This window comes from Sinohyriopsis cumingii, chromosome 2, assembly GCF_028554795.1.
Source record: "Sinohyriopsis cumingii isolate HCF-2022 chromosome 2, ASM2855479v2, whole genome shotgun sequence".
Lineage (NCBI taxonomy): Eukaryota > Metazoa > Mollusca > Bivalvia > Unionida > Unionidae > Sinohyriopsis > Sinohyriopsis cumingii.
Window position 1 is genome coordinate 40,828,486 of NC_142962.1, and position 26,068 is coordinate 40,854,553.

Consider the following 26,068-nt stretch of genomic DNA (forward strand, 5'->3'; position numbering starts at 1 on the left):
ACCTAAACTGCAATAGTAACACATAAATCTATAGATTGAACACAGGCAGTAAGTACTACACATATTTCTGTGTATTAACTTCTCATGTAATGATAATAGAACACTGTATATTAACATCTCACATAATGATAATAGAACACTGTATATTATCATCTCACATAATGATAATAGAACACTGTATATTAACATCTCACATAATGATAGTAGAACACTATATTAACATCTCATGTAATGATAATAGAACACTGTATATTAACATCTCACATAATGATAATAGAACACTGTATATTAACATCTCACATAATGACAATAGAACACTAAAGTCAAAACTGAACCAGAGGATTGGTGATCATAAATATACCCTCTCCTCTCTCATATCGTAACCCTACCCCATGTTGGAGATGAGTCCATAGACAAACAAAGGACATAACTCTTGTGAAAATAGAATAAGTATAATGACTGGTCACCATGCATATTTTCTGATAATAACCAGAATGTAGGTTAAGTTATACCACAGTCTATTAAAAACTACAATAGTGGTTGCAGCCACTAAAATCTTTTATACACAGCATCCAGCTGTAGGGAAAAAAGGCCAATAACTCTGATAAAAATTGAGGTAACACAAAGATTTATTGACATGTGCATCTTTAAATGATGACCATGATATGCACCAGTTTCACATTAAATCCATAAAAACTGTCATAAAAAATGGATTCCCAAGATTCTCTTACACTGCATTCAGTTACAGGACAACAATTATTTGTGAAAAGATTTGTTGATTTGTCCATTGACCCTAGCATATAAAAAGTTGTATGGCACTTAACTGAAAACTGTAAGACTAGATGCATTCATTATATTGTATCAGACATAAAATTTAGTACCAAGCAAGGAAAAGCAATCACTCTAACAAAACTCAAAGAAGCACATTCAAAGGGTTGGTAAGTGCTTATTCATTAGTTTCATGGTGATCCACTGAAAAGTGAAACTAGCTGCATTCACTATGTTCTGTCATATGCTAAATCCAGCACCAAGTAAAATAAAATAACAAAACATCTTGTAAACACAGTGCAAGGGTCAATATGCACATTTTCATTAGATGACAATAACATGTATCAAATTTCACAGCAATCCATAAAACACTTCATGACTAGATGCAGTCACAAGATTCTGTCATACATTATATTAAACTGCAACACAAAATGGGCATTAATATATATAATACAACTTGAAACAGGGCAGTAGCTTGATTATATGCAATAACTTGTTTACATTTCTAGTAATCAGGCTACAAACCCCCTTAAAGTAATCATCTGCTTGACATTTTCTAGCAATCAGGCTAGAAACCCCTTAAAGTAATCATTTACTTTACACATTCTAGTAATCAGGCTAGAAACCCCCTTAAAGTAATCATTTACTTTACATGTTCTAGTAATCAGGCTAGAAACCCCCTTAAAGTAATCATTTACTTTACATGTTCTAGTAATCAGGCTAGAAACTACTTAATCATCTGCTTGACATTTCTAGCAATCAGGCTAGAAACCCCCTTAAAGTAATCATTTGCTTTACATTTCTAGTAATCAGGCTAGAAACCCCTTAAAGTAATCATTTGCTTTACATTTCTAGTAATCAGGCTAGAAACCCCCTTAAAGTAATCATTTGCTTGACATTTTTAGTAATCAGGCTAGAAACCCCCTTAAAGTAATCATTTACTTTACATGTTCTAGTAATCAGGCTAGAAACTACTTAAAGTAATCATCTGCTTGATATTTCTAGTAATGAGGCAAGAAACCCCTTAAAGTAATCATCTGCTTGACATTTTTAGCAATCAGGCTAGAAACCCCCTTAAAGTAATCATTTGCTTTACATTTTCTAGTAATCAGGCTAGAAACCCCCTTAAAGTAATCATTTACTTTACATTTTCTAGTAATCAGGCTAGAAAGCCCCTTAAAGTAATCATCTGCTTTACATGTTCTAGTAATCAGGCTAGAAACCCCTTTAAAGTAATCATCTGCTTTGTTTTTAGCAATCAGACTGTAATTATACACCAATAAACTAATCATGTGCTTTACATTTTCTTGTAATCAGGCTACAAATCCTAATAGAGTAATCATTTGCTAGGGTATAAATCACTATAAAATAATAATGTGCTTTACATTTTGTAGCAATCAGGCTATAATTATGCTCCTAACAGTAATCAATTGTTTTATGTTTTCTAGCAATCAGGCTATAAACACCCCTAAAGTAATCGTTTGCTTTACATTTTGTAGCAATCAGGCTATAAGCACTCCTAAAGTAATCATTTGCTTTACATTTTGTAGCAATCAGGCTATAAACACCCCTAAAGTAATCATTTGCTTTACATTTTGTTGCAATCAGGCTATAAACACTCCTAAAGTAATCATTTGCTTTACATTTTGTAGCAATCAGGCTATAAACACCCCTAAAGTAATCATTGGCTTTACATTTTGTAGCAATCAGGCTATAAACACTCCTAAAGTAATCATTTGCTTTACATTTTGTAGCAATCAGGCTATAAACACTCCTAAAGTAATCATTTGCTTTACATTTTGTAGCAATCAGGCTATAAACACTCCTAAAGTAATCATTTGCTTTACATTTTGTAGCAATCAGGCTATAAACACTCCTAAAGTAATCATTTGCTTTACATTTTGTAGCAATCAGGCTATAAACACCCCTAAAGTAATCATTTGCTTTACATTTTGTAGCAATCAGGCTATAAACACTCCTAAAGTAATCATTTGCTTTACATTTTGTAGCAATCAGGCTATAAACACTCCTAAAGTAATCATTTGCTTTACATTTTGTAGCAATCAGGCTATAAACACCCCTAAAGTAATCATTTGCTTTACATTTTGTAGCAATCAGGCTATAAACACTCCTAAAGTAATCATTTGCTTTACATTTTGTAGCAATCAGGCTATAAACACTCCTAAAGTAATCATTTGCTTTACATTTTGTAGCAATCAGGCTATAAACACTCCTAAAGTAATCATTTGCTTTACATTTTGTAGCAATCAGGCTATAAACACCCCTAAAGTAATCATTTGCTTTACATTTTGTAGCAATCAGGCTATATATAAACCATTTTAAAGTAATCATCTGCTTCATGTTTTCTATCAATCAAGCTAGAATTATACCCCCTAAGATAATCATTTTCTAGTAATCAGGCTAGAAACCCAGACAAAGTAATCATTTTCTTTTATGTTTTCTAGCAACCAGGCTATAATTATACCCCTATAGAGTAAACTTGAAAATGATGTAATATGCAAGTAAGGCTCATGAAATAGTGGCTTGGTTGAACACATGCAACAGTGACTAAAACACAAGCTTCTAAAATAGTTACATAGTTGTTAATATTAAATATCAAAAACAAAAAAGTATATGTTATTTTTATCACCTAAAATATTAGTTATATCTTTCTACTATACCAATGGTCTGCATTGCCTGGTTTAGGAGAGTGCTGTCCTATTTAGGATGTGACCTACATATAGTAATATTTTACATACAAAAAAACTTGGCATCATTTATTCCAGTTTTCATATTTTCATTGCAACAGTGGAGTGCACAAAATTGTCCTCTCTGGTGGGGTTCACAAATTTATACTCTTTGGTATAATAATGGGCAAAAAGAGACCATGTCATCTTTTGAGAAAGAAACAACTCTTTTTGGTATTAAATTTGCATACTATACATTATGGTTCCTGTGTGTGCAACTAGTTCCCCAGCTATTAATGAAATTGCCCTGAAAATTGGCAAAAATTATTATAGCTTTTAATTAATTGCTCTGAAATTTGGCAGACATTAATGATATGAGATCAATATGTACATCTCATTCTTTGTCATGCTCTGATGCATTGTCCAGAGTTATTCCCCTTTTTGGAGGTGAAAGTAGACCAAATATATATATGTAAATTTCTGAGTTTGCAACTAATCCCACGGAGTTTCTGAGGAACTGCTTCCAAAAGTAGTTCCAAACATGGCTGACACTATAAATTAGGGTATTTATGCACATGTCATTCTGTTCTCATTCTCATGCTATGATATCTTTTTCCGGACTTTAGAATATATATATATTTATACCACATACATTAAAAATACCATAGCTGTTAAAGTGTTGGAATAAAGCAAACTGATATACCAATACTACTGGTATATCAAATTGTGATCTGCCCATGGCACAATAATATGAATATATATATATATATATATATATATATATATATATATATATATTCTTTCAACTGCAGACCTACAGATCAATTATGAATTTCCACTCATCAATCATTAATAACGTATGAAAATAATGAAAAAAATATTAATAGTCCCAATTTTCTAAATAAATTTAACATGGTACACAATTTCATTGCAATCCTTTCTTGTATCAATTCCCCTCTCCCCTATCAATCACAAGGGGCACCATATATGCAGAAATATGGAGTGAGAGAGAAAAACAATTTGGGCTAGATAAAAACTAAAAACTGAACTTGCACTAAGTGATCTATAAGAATATTTAATGGTATGTTTACACTTTCCTTGGGATCTATCTACAGTGTTCATAATATCAATGATACATAGTTGCAATAGCTGGTCAACACTATATGTTACATTTTTCGGTCACAAGACACACATACAGTAACATATTTATTGCTTTATTATTGTTGTTTCTTAAACCTCTTATAATGTTCTAAAAATCGATTATTATTAATTAAATATGAAAATGTACAAATGGCACCTCCCCCCACTCTCTCAATTTGGACCATCACAGCAAGATACATGCAAAAATAAATCAAAATACGAGTGTTGGTGATTTTTGCTTGTGTCCTACAACAATGACTAATGATAAAGTTAAGTCAAACCGTCCAAAGGAGGGAGAGAGGGGGAGAAAGAGAGAGAGAGAGAGAGAATTTAATCGTGGCTGGTAGTTTGGTAGTAATGTTAATTAAAGCAGGATAATGACTTAGATCAACTGCCAATATATTACAATATTTTAATTACCTCATGTTGGTTCATCATTTCACTTAGTTTCTATTCCATGCTAATTTCCATATGCTAGTACATGAATACCTAAGCGTTCAGTGTGTACAAAAAGCTAACATGTTTGTAGTGCTCTACAGTCTTAAAAAAAACCAATCTTTCATGTTTACATCATAAGTGTGTCTTATATTAATTAAATCAATGTAAATAAAAATAGAAACTCAAAAAGAAAACAATCAACTTATCAATATGCAAATGTGATTGTGAACAGCAAGAGAAGTTACAGAACTACATTTTGCAGCAGACACAATCACGGGGATGTGAGTTCATTCACTCAGTCAATACACAGTTGCTTGGAGCATATCTTAACTCCATTTAAAGGGCAAATATGTGTATCTGTATGTGACATAAATAAATAAATAGAATGTATGCTGTATCAATGATATACCACTCATATAAATTGTTAATTGAAAGGAAACTCAGCAAGCTTTGTTTCCTTTTAATGAAAAATATATACATCTTGTGTTATATCACTGATAAAGCATACATACTATATATATATATATATATATATATATATATATATATATATATATATATATATATATATATATATATATATATATATATATATATATATGACACACAATTAGCACATATATTACTGACATGAAGTCAACAATATGAAGACAAAATGTACATAATATCACTCTTTCGCTATGCACTGATTTTTAAAGAGTTATGCCCCTTGTTGGTGTTACCTATATATTCTATATGATAATTATAGTCCTGCAACATATAATGATATGTCCTGAAATCTGGCAGACTTGCAACTAGTCCTACAACATATAATGATTTGTCTTGAAATGTGGCAGACTTGCAACTAGTCCTACAATATATAATGATTTGTCTTGAATTGTGACAGACTTGCAACTAGTCCTACAACATATATAATGATATGTCCTGAAACGTGGCAGACTTGCAACTAGTCCTACAACATATAATGATTTGTCCTGAAACATGGCAGACTTGCAACTAATCCTACAACATATAATGATTTGTCCTGAAATATGGCAGACACTGACATCAGGTAAACCTATGCACATGGATCTGCTGTTATACTCTTATGAGTTTTTAAAGACTTTTGCCACTTTACTGGTGACAATGGTTTGGTTTGATTCTGTGGGTTTAAATGCCATTTTTCAGCACATAACAGGCTATACATGGTGACTAGTATATTTGGTCAAGGAAGAACCTTTCAAGACACCCAAAAGCAACCACCAACCAAAAGAAAGCTACTGGCAAGCTTTCTCACATACCCATGATGATACAGCCTAGTCTTAAACTCAGGTAAGATATTTCTGATCTGTAAAGATGAGTGCCTTACACACTCCACCCAGAGAGAGACAGAGATGAGAAAAAAATCTGGCAAGAATTGCAATGAAACTTGGCAGAAGTTAATTACATTAGTTGAATATACTTTGTCATCACATCAAACCACTGTATAGAGTAAGTCATTCCCATAAATTTCTCATCCTATCCTCTCACTGTTGATGTAACATGGGAAAGGCCAAGCTGTGTTCTAATTGCTATGGGACATGAGCTCAAATCACAATTTTTTTCTTCCCATTATTATAAAGTAACACTCCACATGCAAAGGTAATACTAATTTATATTTAACTTAATTCTGTGGGAAGCATTAAATACAGAAGCAAATGCTTTGGGCTGTTTGTGTTAGACATAGCAGTTGCATAAAAAAGAGACCTAAGTGGGCCTACTAATGCTAACATGACATATATTGGTCTAAAAGGCAAATGTAGTAATTAGGCGATTGCCTTAGGTTGAAAAACACCCATGTAAACATAATTTGCAGCTATTAGACAGGAATTGGTATTATTTAAATGCTCTTTAAATGTGTTTCATCTTTGATTAACTTCATCTGGATTAGATGGTGTTATCATCTGATGTATGAATGTGAAATGTATTCATGTTATGACACTAGCTATAGCATTTTGTCTAATATGGTCAGGCAGTTTTGCAGAGAATCTCAGTTTAAGATACATTCATTCATTAAAGATAGATTCATATATATATATATATATATATATATATATATATATATATATATATATATATATATATATATATATATATATACATATATATATATATATACATATATATATACATATATATATATATATATATATATATATATATATATATATATATATATATATATGAATGATATATATATATATATATATATATATATATATATATATATATATATATATATATATATATATATATATATATATATATATATATATATATATATATATATATATATATATATATATATATATATATATATATATATATATATATATATATATGAATGAGTAACAATAGCCACACCTGATGAGTAATGGCTATCATTTATGGAGAATTCCACCTGCTTTCCACAGTGAAACTATGGGAGACATCCCACACACAACTTTGACATAACGTGTCCTAGAAATTTTCATGCCAAGTTTGAGCAAAATTGATTTGACGGTTCTAACAAGGCCGTAAATAGGTTTCCTATGCTTGCTATGGAAGTCACACCATAGCAGGGGAGCCATGTATGAAGAAACACTCCCAACAAGTTTGATCAAAATTGGCTCAACCTTTCTAGAGAATTCATAAAACTTTTTCCCACCTGGTTGCTAATGAAGCCACACCACTGCTAGGGGGAACCATCCAAAATAAAATGTTCATATAGCATGCCCTGACAGACATTCCCACCAAATCTTATCATATGTGACATTGCCATTCTAGGGAAGTTAAAACTAGGTTTTCCTTTGGTTACTATGGATGTCACACTGTTGCTTGCAGAGACACCCAAAAGTAACTTTACTGTTCTTGCCAAGCATAATGAGTTATCCAGGTTTTTTTCCCTCAGCTCTATCAATCAATCTTGCATTAAAGGTAGATAAGCTGCAACACTACATATAACAATATTCACTTGATGCAACTGATATCATGACATGCATACAGTATCAATTTTCATCCTTGCTAAATGTTGTAGGCTAAAAATAAGAATCTTTTCCACATGTTTGGATAGGGAAATCCTCAGGGACTTACGTTTATACCAAACAGAGTACCTGACAATATAACCCTTGGGTCAGATTTCCCTGCTCAGCAGGAAGATTCTATTAATCAGGATTCAACTTTTAATTTAAAATTACTTGTCCCATGGACAAGAGGCTTTTGTAAAGTACCTGATATACCCCAAAGGTACCTGAAGTTTTCCATTCAAAGATGGCAGTTAAAATAAATATTTTGTTAAAAGCATTTTGTTCCCTTGTTTCAAGCATGTAACATGGCACGTATCATATATAAATAAGTTTCTAGGTCAATAGCTTAAAGCAGATTTTTTTAATAAAAATAACACTTGCTAAAGAGAAAGGCACTTTGGAAAGATCAATAGTCTGCTAACAATTGTCAGGAGTCATTAATCCATTTTAGTTGCAGAACAGACAAAATATCCACATCCACGAAATAAATCTAGTACTGACCTGGACAGCATTTGGATCCTTGGACTGAGCAAGAATCTCCAGCAGCTCATCATTACTGAGAAAGTAAAATCGTGGAAAAACCAGTCTCTTCTTCTCCAAGTAGTCCTGATAGACAATTGATGGCAATAATGTATTAGAAATAGTTAATGTTAATGAGAAAGTATTTCTAATAAATTTTTATAAACTATAACACTGTAAATACTTGGCAAAAAGTTCTTCACCATAAGAAAATAAATAAATAAACTGTACTGAAATAATGACAATGTTATATTTTTTGGTTATGTATGGATGAATCTTTGCCAAAGACAACTGCCAAACAGGGTATGAGATAGTGCTGTATTGAATAGAGTATGAAATAGGGCTGTATTGAATACTGAATGAAATAGGGCTGTATTGAATAGAGTATGAAATAGGGATCTATTGAATAGGGTATGAAATAGGGATCTATTGAATAGGGTATGAAATAGGGATCTATTGAATAGGGTATGAAATGAGGGTCTATTGAATAAGGTAAGAAATAGGGCTGTATTAAACACAGAATATAAAAGGGCTGTATTAAAAAGAGTATGGAACAGGGCTGTAATAAGCTCAAAAAGATGGCTATGATCTGCATGTCATGCTCACTATCAAAATATTGTTCAGCAACTTTAACCTTAACTATTGATGCCACCACTGGCATAAAACTGACAACTATGCCTAATTAACATTTGATCAACAATAAAAAATTGTCTCATGTAGAATTTTGGGGTTTTATGGATCTTTATGTAATTAAAAATATGTTAATGTGACACAAATTCCTCCAACATTGTGCCTGACAACTCAATAATGCTTATGGGTGATAGACAAACAGACAGACGGGCTAACAATGATAACACCACATCCCATAACAGTGTCATCATGGGTATAAACATTCTGATTCAATAAAGGACTACATGATAGAGGTATCTTTGTTGTTGGGTTAGTTGCTAATCAAGAACAGCTGTATGACATATGTTTTTGGGTAACTATCTTACTTAGATAGCTTTAAAACTGGGGTTACTACCTGAGGAATCTTTTTATGAGCTTAATAGCTTGTTCAGCAAAGGTATGATCCTATTACCTCTAGACCTTTCTGAATCTTCTCCAGAATCTCGTTGTTGCTCCTCAACGTATCCAGTGTGCCAGAAGTCAGGGCAGCCTTGAGAGCATTAGGACGGTCCTCCACTCGCCTCATGATGTCCTTCCATGTCCTGTCCACCTGCATAAACATCTTGAAGTCAGCGGGCATTTGTCTGAAAAATATATTGAGCAAAAATTGCACTACACATGTAGATAGTCTCTTTATTAGATATTGTAATAACATGGCAATATTATATGCTACTTTGGTACTAATGTGATATGAAATTGATAAAGGACTGATTAGCATTCATTGGCACATGGTTAGAGTCAAGATCATTTAGTGCTAAGGCAGTCAGAATAAAGTGTCTTGCCCAGACACAACACAGTAACAGACCCAGACAGGTCTTGGCAGCATTGGAACTGGTTGACTACTATACAAGAAACTAAGTCTAGTATAAGTGATTCATTGTTAGATACAATTAATAAATTGTACAGTAAATTAATACTCAAATATATGTCAATCCTCTATTTTAGAATCTGACAAATTACTGAAAGGTTATGCCTAAAAACATAAAGGTGCTTGTCAGATAAACTGATCATCAGAATCACATTTGACCTTCCTACTTGTGGGAAAGGAGTTTTTACAGTGAATTGTGTTTTCAGAGAATGCATACATGAGCATATTAACATTGGAAATAAATACAAAGACCTCTCTAATTCAGCCCTCCCATAAATACATAAATTCTTTGCCATCTGTATATCATACAGACAATGTAAATAGCATCCATGGGAAAAAACTCTTACATATATTATCATCACCTCCCCTTACCATCATTAGGTTGTATCCTGTATACTGGATGATATTAAGTTTAAGCTTGACTGAAACATCAGTGAGAGTATAGCATTTGCAGGGGTGGGATTTATAGTGAAAACATATCATTCTCAGTCGATTACATTACCAGATCAAAAATAATATTGGGTTAATAGGCAATAGGAGGAGAAAATGCATGAGAATTCAATGTCTACAATGGGAACTCTTTAATGGTTGGAATCCCTATATGAAGGATAAACCCCTCCCATTACAGAAAGGCCAACCAAATGGTTGTGTGACATGTGAATATCACACAAAGGTGGTGAGAAGCAAATGATGTTAACTTATGAAGAAAACTTGTGGCTGAATCCAGCAAAGCTAAATAACTCATGCCCCTGAGGATGATGTGAACATCGAATCAGGTGGAGTGACCAGACCCAACAGATTCTCTGCAATCCAAGATCTCCAAGATAGAAGCATGAGAAGGTTGACTGTGCCTGCCAGCCAATATCTTCAATGATGTACTGGATCAAATGCAAGCCTCACTAAGATTGCTTGAATCTCGTGTGCTGAAATTTTCATGAGGAATATCTGGTTTCATGAAACATTAGAGTACACTAGGCATATCACCCATATAAAATAAGATGCCATGGATTGATAGGTTATAACAAAAAAGATATCAGGCCACACAATTGTTCTCCATGATTTTCCAGCAGTGCCTGAATGCATGGACAAGGTCTTGCAGAGCTGCCTACCTCAACATGTCAAATGAGGACAGAAAGCAAAGGATCACCATCTGATTGCTCTCAGACTGTAACCTGTTTTCTCTACAGTTATATTATTAGAAATACACCCATTTGATCAAAACTAAAGATAGTTTGGATGATCTACCAAAAAGGCATGCAAATCACTTTCTGAGTGCCAGTGCTATGCATATAAAAAAACATGTTTTTCTGTAAGATAGTGGCCTAAATGACAGTGATTCCACTACCCAAGTTTCTGCATTTAGAACTGGAGATGATATTGGGAAGTTTGTGGTTTCATTGCTGTGATTGACTGCCCCAAAGTGCACAAATCTGATTAAAGACTGACAGGTAAAGGGACCACTTGGTACGAAAAGTCTGGCCCATTCTCAACCTGGAGTCAGACATTGCACCCATCAAAAATGCTTAAGATCTGGATAGAAATATTTAGCTAGAAGCACCAGTGCAGAAAATCCAAGACCAGGATGTATAGGTTCAGTTATTTGGTAATCTATTTAAGCAGGTCACCACCACTGAGTTGGCATATATTACAGGGATTACCTTTCCAAAACATTATAAAAGGCACTGCTTATGGCATTCATTTCCAGAAAACTGATTTGAAAGGCCCTCTCCTCTAGTCCTCAAATGCAGCAGTCCATTGTGAAATGAGATAACAGGTGGGCTCTCCAACAGTATGAAATTGTGTCCATTATAGACTCTAATCTCCAGAGGAATTCCTACCAAAAGCCCTTCTCTATTTTTCCAATGAGGCAACAATTTCTTTATTTGGGTCAAGATCAAAACTCATTGATCCAAGAGGCTGGAAATGAAGTATCACTGAACTAGAGGGCCAGGCACAGTGGGTGCAAGAAGAAGCAACCAAGATGGAGCAGATCTGCAGCTGCATTGAGTAAACCCAATGAGCTGCAGAAACCCACTTCCAATAGAAAATAAGCTCCAACAAGCTAAAGGATTTTTGCAATGCAAATGGGAGAGAGAGGAACAATGTTCAGGTAAGTCAAAATTTCCATACCATGATGGATGAAGTGTAAGGTGGTAGTAACATCTGACTTCTTCCAGTTTACAAGAAATCCCATTTGGGAGAAACAGAAAGGAGGCTTTTTGTGTCTTGCAAAAGAATTGAACTTGCCATGTTTCTGAATGATGTCAAGGTGTGCTGCAGTTACTGCTGAAACGACTTACCTGAACAGGGTGATGGTGCAGTCAGTTTGTTTTGGTAAACACCCATGGAGCATTGTTAAATCTGATTAGAGGTGCATGAAAATGGTATCCTTGAAAAATTAATTATAGGATCTTGCACAAAGCCAGATAGATAAAAAGATATGAAAGTATGCATCAGTCTGATAAAGACTGATTGCAAACCTTCCCTTTGATGAAAAGTCTTCCGGACACTGTTCTATCCATTCTGAATTTAGGCATGTCTGTTCAACTGGATGGATATCTAGACAGTGATGTAATATTGGCAGAATATTTGTGTGAGTCTTCATAACATGTCATATATACAACAGGACAGTCAGCTAGTTTGCAGCAGAGCTCATTGATACAACCAATCTCTGGTAGCAGCATGTTATGAATGGCCAGCCTATTGGACTAACTCGTCAGCAACCAGGACAGCTGCAGTCCGCAAAGACAACTAGTAACATGAACCTGCAAAGTCAATATTAAATACTGCAAAGTCATATGCCTCAAATTCAGATTTTAGGCATTATTCAGTGGTCATATTTAGGTTTGGTTCAGTGGTCATATTTAGGTTTGGTTCAGTGGTCATATTTAGGCATGGTTCAGTGGTCATATTTAGGCATGATTCAGTGGTCATATTTAGGCATGGTTCAGTGGTCATATTTAGGCATGGTTCAGTGGTCATATTTAGGCAAGATTCAGTGGGGACTTATGCCCACTAGGCTGGCAAAATGTGGGAGGAAAATCGCCACCATCTCCAAATCCCTGATGAAGATACATGATGAAAATGACATACCAACTCTCCTGAAGCCAACAGCTGCCTCAACATATCCTGGACAAAATGACTCATCTGACACTCAAGCAGTAACTGGGTGGGTGTAGCATGGACAAATCCAATGCATACAATTCTTCCACTGCCGGATGTGACAATCACTGAAGGTAAGGTTCAAAGAAAGTTGGATGGGAGAGGGGACATTGTGGAATCCACCACAGTGCTGGTTATAGATTGCAGTTTTATGGTGAAGGCTCACAGTATCACTGTACATAGTTTTGGCCTTTGCCTGCCCCCCCCCCCATTTTATTCTGCAAAACAGTGGCCCACATTCCCTCTGACCATGCTGAACAAGCACTGTATCCTGAAGACGATGAGCATATCCATTGACTGCCCTCAAAGGCCTTAAGCTTTCTACACTTCATGAATTTGGTTTCCTTTATAGGTTTGAAGAAACAATGACAATGAAAATATTATGGGAAAAGACAATAACAACACATGGAATTATAGCACAAGTGTAAATCAAAGGAGTGTCCACAAGCAAAATATACGAATCAGCAAGTATAAATAATGACATAGGTGAATACAAGAATTTTAAACAAAATCCACAAATGTTGAAAAATATACATAATTATCAATGAAAAATCAAAAATAAGGTTATCTAACCTCTAAGTATCCTAAATTATCAGTACTATAACAACTTAACATTTGGACTGGATGAAAATTAATTATAAATTCTGATGGCTATTGTAAGGCTTTGCAATGTAATAATGATTGTACAGCAGTAAAGGATTACCCGAAATACATCCAGGAGACCATCTATTCATGGCAAGGGGAGCTAATTATCATAGTAACTGGAAGAGTTTCTTAACATAGATGCTATCTACGTTGTCAGGAAAGACTATATTTTGGGTCTCTCCAGGCTGGTTGGCTTCAGAAGGATGTGGTGTTTATTTCCTAACATCAATGCAATCAGGTAATGTATTTGATGAAGGAGTGTAAGAATCTAAACATACAGGAAACATACATTTCATGAACTATTTTGTCTTCTATTTTTCTTCATCCCACTGCCATTAATATGGCAAAGTCACATAGCATTAGACTTCTTGTTCATCACAAATGAATGTGCAAACCCAAATTCTTTTTGCTCAACTAATTTCTCAACCTTTTATGGACAGTGTTGAAACTTAGCAGATATCATAACAGTGAGGGAATAACTAATACTTCGGTAAAATTCATTACAGCAAGTTTCATAACAGTGAGGGAATAACTAACACTTCGGTAAAATTCATTACAGCAAGTTTCATAACAGTGAGGGAATAACTAACACTTTGGTAAAATTCATTACAGCAAGTTTCATAACAGTGAGGGAATAACTAACACTTCGGTAAAATTCATTACAGCAACTTTCATAACAGTGAGGGAATAACTAACACTTCGGTAAAATTCATTACAGCAAGTTTCATAACAGTGAGGGAATAACTAATACTAGTGACACATCTTACCTCTGGATGTCTGGAGCACTGAAGATCTGCTCCAGGTAAAGCCAATTGCGCTGACAAGTCAACCATTCTTCCAATGTGATGGAGAACCCTTGTAATTTCCTATCCCAGTCCATCACCTGGGCCTAGATGGATATACAAAAAAATTACATATTGAGAAAATTAACAATATTTGGTAAATACTCAATTTGATAACAGATATAAAGTTAAAGGTCTACATTTTCATCACATTAAAGAACTACATCGGCATCAAATTAAAGGACTACATCAGCATCAAATTAAAGGCCTACATCAGCATCAAATTAAAGGCCTATGTCTGCATCAAATGAAAGGACAATATATGCATCAAATTAAAGGACTATGTCTGCATCAAATTAAAGGTCTATATTATATCTGCATCAAATTAAAGAACTATGTCTGCATCATATTAAAGGACTATATATGCATCAAATTAAAGGACTAAATCTGCGTCAAATTAAAGGACTACATCAGTATCAAATTAAAGGACTACATCAGCATGAAATTAAAGGACTACATCTGCATACAATTAAATGACTACATCTGCATACAATTAAATGACTACATCTGCATCAAATTAAAGGACTACATCTGTATCAAATTAAAGGACTACATCTGAATCAAATTAAAGGACTACATCTGCATCAAATTAAAGGACTACATCTGTATCAACTTAAAGGACTACATCTGAATCAAATTAAAGGACTACATCTGAATCAAATTAAAGGACTACATCTGTATCAAATTAAAGGACTACATCTGCATCAAATTAAAGGACTACATCTGCATCAAATGAAAGGACTATGTCTGCATCAAATAAAAGGACTATATATGCATACAATTAAAGGACTACATCTGAATCAAATTAAATGACTACATCTGCATCAAATTAAATGACTACATCTGCATCAAATTAAAGGACTACATCTGCATTAAATTAAAGGACTACATCTGCATTAAATTAAAGGACTACATCTGCATAAAATGAAAGGACTACATCTGCATAAAATGAAAGGACTATGTCTGCATCAAATAAAAGGACTATATATGCATACAATTAAAGGACTACATCTGCATCAAATTAAATGACTACATATGCATCAAATTAAAGGACTACATCTGCATCAAATTAAAGGACTACATCAGTATCAAATTAAAGGACTACATCTGTATCAAATTAAATGACTACATCTGAATCAAATTAAAGGACTACATCTGCATCAAATTAAAGGACTAAATCTGCGTCAAATTAAAGGACTACATCAGTATCAAATTAAAGGACTGAATCAAATTAAAGGACTACATCTGCATCAATTTAAAGGACTACATCTGCATCAAATGAAAGGACTATATATGCATACAATTAAATGACTACATCTGCATCAAATTAAATGACTACATATGCATCAAATTAAAGGACTACATCTGCATCAAATTAAAGGACTACATCTGCATCAAATTAAAGGACTACATCTGCATCAAATGAAAGGTCTATATTATATCTGCATCAAATTAAATGACTACATATGCATCAAATTAAAGGACTACATCAGTATCAAATTAAAGGACTGAATCAAATTAAAGGACTACATCTGCATCAATTTAAAGGACTACATCTGAATCAAATTAAATGACTACATATGCATACAATTAAATGACTACATCTGCATCAAATTAAAGGACTATGTCTGTATCAAATTAAAGGACTACATCTGAATCAAATTAAAGGACTACATCTGCATCAAATTAAAGGACTACATCTGCATCAAATGAAAGGTCTATATTATATCTGCATCAAATTGAAGAACTATATATGCATCAAATTAAAGGAGTAAATCTGCATCAAATTAAAGGACTACATCAGTATCAAAGGACTACATCAGAATCAAATTAAAGGACTACATCTGAATCAAATTAAATAACTACATCTGCATCAAATTAAAGGACTACATCTGCATCAAATTAAAGGACTACATCAGCATCAAATTAAAGGACTATGTCTGCATCAAATTAAAGGTCTATATTATATCTGCAATAAAATTAAAGAACTATGTCTGCATCGTATTAAAGGACTATATATGCATCAAATTAAAGGAGTAAATCTGCATCAAATTAAAGGACTACATCAGCATCAAATTAAAGGACTACATCTCTGTCAAATTAAAGGACTACATCTGCGTCAAATTAAATGACTTCATCAGCATCAAATTAAAGGACTACATCTGCACCAAATTAAACAGACTATAGACTGTGATACCTTTCCTTCATTTCTTAACCAATGCAATAAAAAGAACAACAAATTTAATAAATGGGGTAGCTACCAAAATAGAGATACTAAAACTCCCTTGGTAAGTAGGTTCTGGGTCCTGAATTAAGAATCAAGTGCACTGTAAAATTTCTGATTGTTTAAACTGATAATTACATTCATAAGCTCCACTGGATCAGAATATACAATCTCACCTTGATTGGTGCAACATAACGTGAGCCAAGGATTGTGCCAATGGTGACCTGACTTTCTTCTAGTTGAGCCATGATATCATCAGCACTAGCAATAATGTAAGTGTCTCGCCCTGAATGAGCCACAAGGCGAAAGTCCGTGTTCTGCCAGATGTCAATAATCTGAAAGAATACACAAAAGCTAAACAGTCAATTATCCAATTTTAACTTGCTGTATTTATTCATGAGTAATATTTCCATAGGTCTGCAAAATATAGCAATTTAATCAGTATTTTTATTCATAAACCTCAGTTTTCACCTGAAACCAGAACTTAAAGTATTCCTATGAATAAACAAAATAAGTTCTGAATAAGAATGTAAAACTCATCATAATATGTAAATATATAGCATGGTGCATGTGCTTTAATAAATATTTCTCTCTACAAGCTGAAATGGAGGTTACTGACCAACTCTAGAATCATTTTCTAATAATCCACTTAACATAATGGCCTGCTATAACATATGGCGATAAAATATGTTGACAATAAGGAGCAGTAAGTCAAGCTTAAACTAATGTTATGCTTTAGGTTCTTTTAAATAGCAACAAGAAAAAAGTGAAGACAGCTTTGTAAAATTTAACAAATAATTTTTCTCTCTAGAAAAACAAGGTAAAAATGAGAAAAAGAACTTATGGTTTTACGAATCAAATCCAAAAATTAAAAAAACAGAAGTCCTAGAAATAAAATGTCCCAATGAATCTGAGTTGGAGTCCTGATAAAAAATCCAAGATGGAGGATGACAACATATGCAATAGTCAGTGTTGTCCTGATGTGTCAACAGTTCCTTGTTAAACCACAGAAAATAATATTCCAGTTTTGAATTCCAAATAAAATTTCAATAAATGTCTTTGTCCAAGAATACTGTATGAGCACCTAAATATTTTCAGGGAAAAGAATTAATAATTCCATAAAATAGAATTTCAACTCAAACTGGTCACAACAAAATGCATTTAAGTGTCAATGTTTATATGTGTGTGTGATTTGGATTTTTAACATAGCTTTAACAATTTTTCAGTCATATCGCTATGATGTCTGCAGTGTGGCAGTTTATAGTGACGTCTAGCACTGGGACATCATGCATAGACATGTACAATGATGTCCCACCAAGTCACTCAATGGTTTATAGCCTAACTCACTAAATTCTCTATAGAAAAAGGTTATACACTAATTTAAGACACAAAACAGATTCCCGTATGAGGGTCACATGATCATGTTTCTAGAACCACATAAAAGCTTTTACATGCCTAACATCACGTACTTCCAGTATGGCCTTGACTAAAACCAATGATTTTTACACTGGGAAAGAATTTAAAAAATTTTTGTTAAAGTTGTTTACTTCAACTCACTGATTTCTGAATCAAGGTCAGGAATTAGGTTAGCATTAGATACAAAGTTTATATTATAAACTTTAATTAGTGTTTACGAAAAAACAGTCAGGTCAAGCTGAACTGAATTTCTGGAAAATGTCAAATCCAATAAATAAAGTTACAACAAAAGCATGTAATGGAATAAAATATTTTTTTAAACAAACAAACAAACAATTTAATTCAATCAAATATAAATTAAATCAAATATATATAACACTAAGCTTACAAATGATCAACTTTCTGACCATGTACTTGTAAACTTAAGCCAAGGAAAGATAAAACTGTACCATTAATTTAAAATGAACATTTTCTTTTATCTGCAAATTGAGGTTTTTAAACTAAAATTTGAATAATTTACTACACTTGAAGGGAACTGTTTTTCATGCAACATGTAATATACCTATCAAATTTCATATCCATGTATCATTGTAGCAAGCCTACCTAATATACCTATCAAATTTCATATCCATGTATCACTGGAACAAGCCTACCAAATGTAGCTACCAAATTTCATATCCATGTATCACTGGAGCAAGCCTACCTAATGTGCCTATCAAATTTCACATCCATGTATCATTGGAGCAAGCCTACCTAATGTACCTACCAGATTTCATATCCATGCATCACTATAGCAAGCCTACCTAATGTACCTACCAAATTTCATATCTATGTATCACTGTAGCAAGCCTACCTAATGTACCTCCCAAATTTCATTTTCATGTATCACTGGAGCAAGCCTACCTAATGCACCTATCAAATTTCACATCTATGTATCACTGGAGCAAGCCTACCTAATGTACCTATCAAATTTCACATATATGTATCACTGGAGCAAGCCTACCTAATGTACCTCCCAAATTTCATATCCATGTATCACTGGAGCAAGCCTACATAATGTACCCACCAAATTTCATATCGATGTATCGCTGGAGCAAGCCTACCTAATGTACCTACCAAATTTCACATTTCTGACTCGTGTGGATTAAACTGTGCTAAAAAGTTTTCATCAAAAGTTGACAAATGTATAAACAAGAGTACTGTGAAGAGTACATTTATATATGACCACTCAATGTTTGACAGTCCTGCACTAGTAGGACATGGCTGACTCTGATTAATGACCAAGGAGTGTCAATGACCATGGTCAAGGTATGCAGTCTATAAATAACCTTACCCTACAGAAACCATTACTTATTAAAATTACCATAACTAAGGTGTTTGACCCTAAGACCCCACAATCTACAGACAGCTTCTTATTCTAAGTGCAAGATGCCACACAATTTAGTAAAGGAACTTGCTGCAGAATAAAAGTGTTTTTCGAAAACACAATTTTCTCATTTCACTATGCCCATGACTTTTGACCATTTGACTCCAGATCAATAGGCTTCTTCCTTTCTAAAGTGCAAGCTACTCACCAAGTTTGGAAATGGAAGATTGTGTAACCAAAGTTTTTGTGCAGAAACTAAAAAGGGAAACAGATGAATACATGCACATATTGACATGCAGATAAACAGATGGTCAATGTCAAAACATGGTACTTTTTTGCAGGCGTATGAAAATTTGAAAATTTAAAAATAGTATATAAAATTAAATTTGATAATCTACATAATAATACAAATAAGCATCCCAAAAATTGCTAACATGGCCCAAAAATCTAATCAGGTCATCTATATATATGCCAACAAAATTTAATTTTTGCCTTAATGGGGGCAAACATATATCAGCAAAATCATCGATGACCAAACTGCAAAAATTTTAAGGTTTGCAGCTGCTTAATAGCTTGATTGGGTTACCAGAAAATACAACCATTTTTTTTAGCCTAAAGCAAACAGGCAGCAATCAAAGCCAACCTAAATCTTATTTTAAAAAATGTGCTAAATTTGGTATAAATCAATTAAATATTTCAGTTACTGACAGGAAAATGTTTAAATTAGCTTCAACTAAGTCAATATTTTGACAAATATAGTTGATAACTAAACTTGACCAAGATTGTCTTTCTATCAACCTCTGTGCTAAATTTGGTTTGAATCCATTAGGTTCTTTAAAAATAGCCAAGTAATAATAATTTGTTTGAATGACAGATCGATGTGATTGGAAGGAACATGATAGATGGAAATATACAAGTCTAGCACTATATGCTCACTCCATTGAAAAGAATGAGGACATTAAAACAATGGCTTACATTTGTATTTATTCAGTCCTTGGAAAAACAGGATCTATTCTAGAACTGAAAAGTCAGAATCAAAATTAACCAAAATAATTTGAAAAAATGAGATCAGGGATTTTCCAAATATAGGAGTGATTCCACAAAGAAGTACTGGCTTGAAAATATCATGCCTGATTTGTACATAAAGGTAGCATTTGAAAATATCATGTCTGATTTTCACATAAAGGTAGTGTTTGAAAATATCATCTCTGATTTTCACATAAAGGTAGTGTTTGAAAATATCATCTCTGATTTTCACATAAAGGTAGTGTTTGAAAATATGTCTGATTTTCACATAAAGGTAGTGTTTGAAAATATCATGTCTGATTTTCACATAAAGGTAGTGTTTGAAAATATGTCTGATTTTCACATAAAGGTAGTGTTTGAAAATATCATGTCTGATTTTCACATAAAGGTAGCATTTGAAAATACCATGTCTGATTTTCACATAAAGGTAGTGTCTGAAAATACCATGTCTGGTTTTCACATAAGGGTAGTGTTTGAAAATATCATGTCTGATTTTCACATAAAGGTAGTGTCTGAAAATACCATGTCTGGTTTTCACATAAGGGTAGTGTTTGAAAATATCATGTCCGATTTTCACATAAGGGTAGTGTTTGAAAATATCATCTCTGATTTTCACATAAAGGTAGCATTTGAAAATACCATGTCTGGTTTTCACATAAAGGTAGTGTTTAAAAATATCATGTCTGATTTTCACATAAGGGTAGTGTTTGAAAATACCATGTCTGATTTTCACATAAAGGTAGAGTTTGAAAATACCTTGTCTGATTTTCACATAAAGGTAGTGTTTGAAAATATCATGTCTGATTTTCACATAAGGGTAGTGTTTGAAAATGCCATGTCTGATTTTCACATAAAAGTAGCATTTGAAAATATCATGTCTGATTTTCACGTTAAGGTAGTGTTTGAAAATATCATGTCTGATTTTCACATAAGGGTAGTGTTTGAAAATACCAAGTTTGGTTTTCACATAAAGGTAGCATTTGAAAATATCATGTCTGATTTTCATATATAGGTAGTGTTTGAAAATATCATATCTGATTTTCACATAAGGGTAGTGTTTGAAAATATGTTTGATTTTCACATAAAGGTCGGGTTTGAATGCATAGGGGTCATTTTGGGGCAACTATTTTTAGAAGTAAGCATAAAACCCAAAATGAGATGTCCTAGTAAAGACCTGGAAGAATCTACCAAAGTTGAGAAAGTTTGTGTGGAAAAAAGATCTCTCCACACCTGTGCTTATTATTCTCACCTTCTGTAACATCACTTCAAGTGTGGCCTCATTGCTTGCAGTGGTTGATATGTCCTGAATCTTCTCCTTGTGCTTGAAAATCTATGTAGATAAAATGACAATATTATGGCATTGAAAGGCAAAACAAGACTCCTACTGAGAAGATTTTCTAATGAGTTCATCAGACTTAAAAAAATAATAAACCTTTGGAATTTTTAGGTCATTTTACATCAGTGACTAATTTTGCCATTGTGTCTGAGCATGAAAGGGATACCATCAAATGTTGAAATATGGCAGTTTTGATAAAAAGATAATCTTACCAATTTCATGAAAAGTGGTACTCCATAAAAAAATGATAATTTTAGTGATAGTCAATCAATGAAAAGTGATAGATCACAATAAACCTCAGGTCTTTATCCATGGGGTAGTGACAGACCATATCACTACCATCATTTGGATGAATAAATGTGTCATTTTGTGCTCAACATGTAAATATATGGTAATATGGTGGATGTCAGATTCGTAGTTTTCATAATTTCAATAGTCATATGGCAAGTTAAATTTCAGATGCTGCCAATCAGCATTTTGAGGGAAGGACTAGTGAAGATTCAGCAAATTTCTCAATCTACCAGTCAGTTTGGAAACAAGGAAATTGATGTTAAATTTTAGGCCCAAGGGTTTTGTCCTGGTATAAGAATACATCCAGGGAAGAAAACTTCATTGCATATATGAAATTTGTCATTTTATGCCCAATAAGTGTATACAGTTACAGGGTAAACAGCTCAATAGATTCTAGAATTATAAACCCAGTGACCACAGCTGTAAGCCCCCAGGGCATGACCCAGAAACCACAGCGGTAAGACCCCAGAGCATGACCCAGAGACCTCAATTTAATCTATGATGTGATTAATCTTGACAATTGGGTTGGTGATAATGGTCAGATGAGTTAGTCAGCAAGGGTTTCTTCCCTTTGTCTTCATGTTATATGCACAGGAAAGATCAAAAGTTTGTCTCTTTGTGATTACTGGAATCAAGAGGCAGTGGAACTTCTTTACTAATGTTAAGGTGATCAGTAAATGTATTCAAACAGTCTCACTTGAATCCTGAATGAACGATTAATACAGTGTTGAAAGGTATACAGATTTATCTTTCCTTACAAATGGGGGCAGAAATGGCCATTATTCTAATATAGCTCTCTGACCAAATGGGAATAATCTTCAGCAGCAAATAGATGAATTATTAAATTTTCATGATTTTGAAATACTTTTAACTGGAACTGGTATCTGTTTACATCAGGACTGGGGCCTATTTCATTAAGACCATATTAGTCTATCCTGCCTATACAAATGAATCAATACAGTGTGACCATTAACACATGGAGATACAATGAACTTAGCAGTGAAATAGAAAATGATAAGAAATATTACTTTGTAGATAAAACACTGTAATAAACAGCTGAGATTAGCTCTTATCTATCTTCGCAAAAATTGCTTGAAATAATTTTTCAAACATTTCCATACACCTAGATATAAAGTGAACTCCTATACCAAAACTGTATCAACAAGTACTTGCAAAAACTAAAAAATTTCTAGAAAGCAACTCTTTTAGTAAATTATGTTTCTATGAGAATACTTACTTAATCACATTATGTTAGGAATATCAGCTTGATACCTCATGAATCCAGCCCTACTAAAAGGTGAAAATCAACCTTTTCTTTCTATTTTAATAGACAATGGGCAATAACTCTGGCTCATTGTCTCCCCTTGGAACCCCTAAATGTTGCTAGGTTTTAGCTGAGAGAGATATTAATGAAGATGCTCGCATTGCGGGATGGTTGGGAAATCTTTTAAGTAATGCGATTGGGTAAGTACTCTTGGAGAAACTTAATTTACATTACAATTTGCTTTCTCCTTCAAATACATTTCCCAAATCACATTTTGTTAGGAGAAAAGTAAATGGAGGAGGGGATACTGAGCATCCCACCTCTACCTTGGGTATCCTTCTAGGGAAGAATAGCTGGATTCCCCATGTGAGCAATAACCTGTTCTCCTAATTATATAAGCAACACAGCTTGGGGTTACTTGATCTGTGACCGTAACATACAGTTAAGAAGATGAATACTGAAATCTCCTTACCTACAAAATTTTGCTGGCGAATCCAGTGAAACTAACAGGGTGTGTTGATTGATCTAGTTGGGTCTGGTGGCCATCTGTTCTGCTGCCACTGACCTACCAGACTCAATGTTTGCCTCGGTGATGCTAAATCTCTGAGATGCAGGCTTGATAAAGTTGCATGCCAGCCAACAGCTTCTATTATATGTTGGATCAAACATTGTGTTTGAATGCTAGGCATGCAGAGATGGCTTGCTTCTGAGCAGTAATCTTCATGAGGCAACTCTGATCTGGTGACACATCAGAATACATCGAGTGTACAATCCACTTCAGCCATGAAGCAAAGGCTTTAGGTGTGATATCTTGTGTCCTGGCTCATGTCAGAAGGAAGAAACCATTTGCATGTGCCATGATTTGTCTCTATGAATTGCAATTGTGCTTGAGAGTGCGAACAGGATTTTGCATGGCTGCTGTTCTCAACTTGTCCATGGAATAGAGTGAGTGTGTTAGAACTCTTTGGTTACTGATAGATGGTAACCTATTTTGGGCTACAAAGACTGGTTGTGTCAAGAAAACCACTGAACCCAACGATATGAACTGAAGAGAGTTCAGGCTGACATAAGGGGCATGCAGCTCACTCACCCTACAAGCAGAAGCTAAAGCTATCAGGGAACAAGACTTGTATGATAATGACTTTAGTGACGTGTGAGGTTAGAATGGATTCAAATTGAGCCATGTTAAAACCCAAGATTGGTTCCATTTGGAAACAGAGTGAGGGACTTTAGTCAATTGCAAACAAAAAGGTCTCAAAGATCTGATCGGTCTATACAGGGTTCATACAAAATTCTGAATGATAAATTCAATGACTTTTCCCAAAATTTTAAAGGCGACAAACATAGATTTCCAAGACCTATTTTTTCTAACATTTTGTATAAAAGTTATGTCATATGAAAAAAAAAACAAATTCAAAATACTACAATGTTGTTTAATGATGAAATGAAACTGAATGGGTCATCAAAAGAAAGAAACCAGGAAAACTTGACTACATCCGAATCTAACAACCCTAGTCAATTTTATTTGTGATTATGGAAAGAAATTAAAATGTTTGGGTTTATTTAAATTTTCTAAGACTTTTAAAGACCTCATTTTTCCAAACTGTCAAAAACCTACAAACACCATATGAACCCTACTATACCATGCCTAAAACCATGTCTCCCATGATGCCTAAATGTGTCCAATACAATGGGGTGGTAGCCTTTGATAAAGATTGGGGCAACCTGTTTCTCCTCAAAGAGCAAGACAAAAAGTTGGCCAGTTGAGGTATTGAGGCATGCAGTGAGACTATGCTGTTGGCACAGCACCAAGAAGAAGAAACAGTCTGAGCAGGGAAAGACCACCCATGACCATGGTTGCTGAAGAGTTGGGTTGGCCAGAATCTTCCTGAGCACATCTATCACTAGAAGGAGTAGATCGTCGACCCAGGACTTGTCCCTCTAAGAGGGACTGTCAGAGTCATCTTGCCATTCTGACCCCATAGCTACCAGATTATTTCGGTCTCAGCACCATGGAAGGCAAGGCAAATACATACAGGCTCTCCCAAATGGTTGACAGTGCATCCCTGGCCCAAGCTTTTGGCCCTGGAACTGGAGAGTCAAAGATGGTAGGTAGCTTGTAATTCCACCTTGATGCAAAGAGGTAGATCATTAGATGCCCCCAAATTTTGCAAATCCAAGTGAAGACTGACCAAGAAGAGATGATTCTCTTCTGGGTAAACTGTCAGCCAAGAGATTGAGTCTGCTGGGAATTAGTCTAATTTGCATGTTGATATGATGACTGTCACACCAATGTAGAAACTGACAAATCAGAACACACAGGTCAGATGATTTGCTGCCTCCCTGTTTGAGGAGATAGGTCACCACCACAGAGATGTATGACC

At 34.1% G+C, this 26,068-nt stretch overlaps 1 protein-coding gene across 1 annotated transcript in view; it reads right to left on the reverse strand.

The window, feature by feature from the left end:
• The window catches only part of LOC149804702 (dynein axonemal heavy chain 6-like), a 393,112-nt gene that overhangs the window by 274,596 nt on the left and 92,448 nt on the right, over positions 1–26,068 (reverse strand). Inside the window, exons 25-29 of the mRNA XM_089933221.1 lie at positions 22,043–22,123; positions 17,162–17,320; positions 14,687–14,808; positions 9,657–9,828; positions 8,558–8,662 (exon numbers count right to left, since the gene is read on the reverse strand). Coding sequence (XP_089789347.1) covers positions 8,558–8,662; positions 9,657–9,828; positions 14,687–14,808; positions 17,162–17,320; positions 22,043–22,123 — 639 coding nt within the window. The remainder of the gene's footprint in view (positions 1–8,557; positions 8,663–9,656; positions 9,829–14,686; positions 14,809–17,161; positions 17,321–22,042; positions 22,124–26,068) is intronic.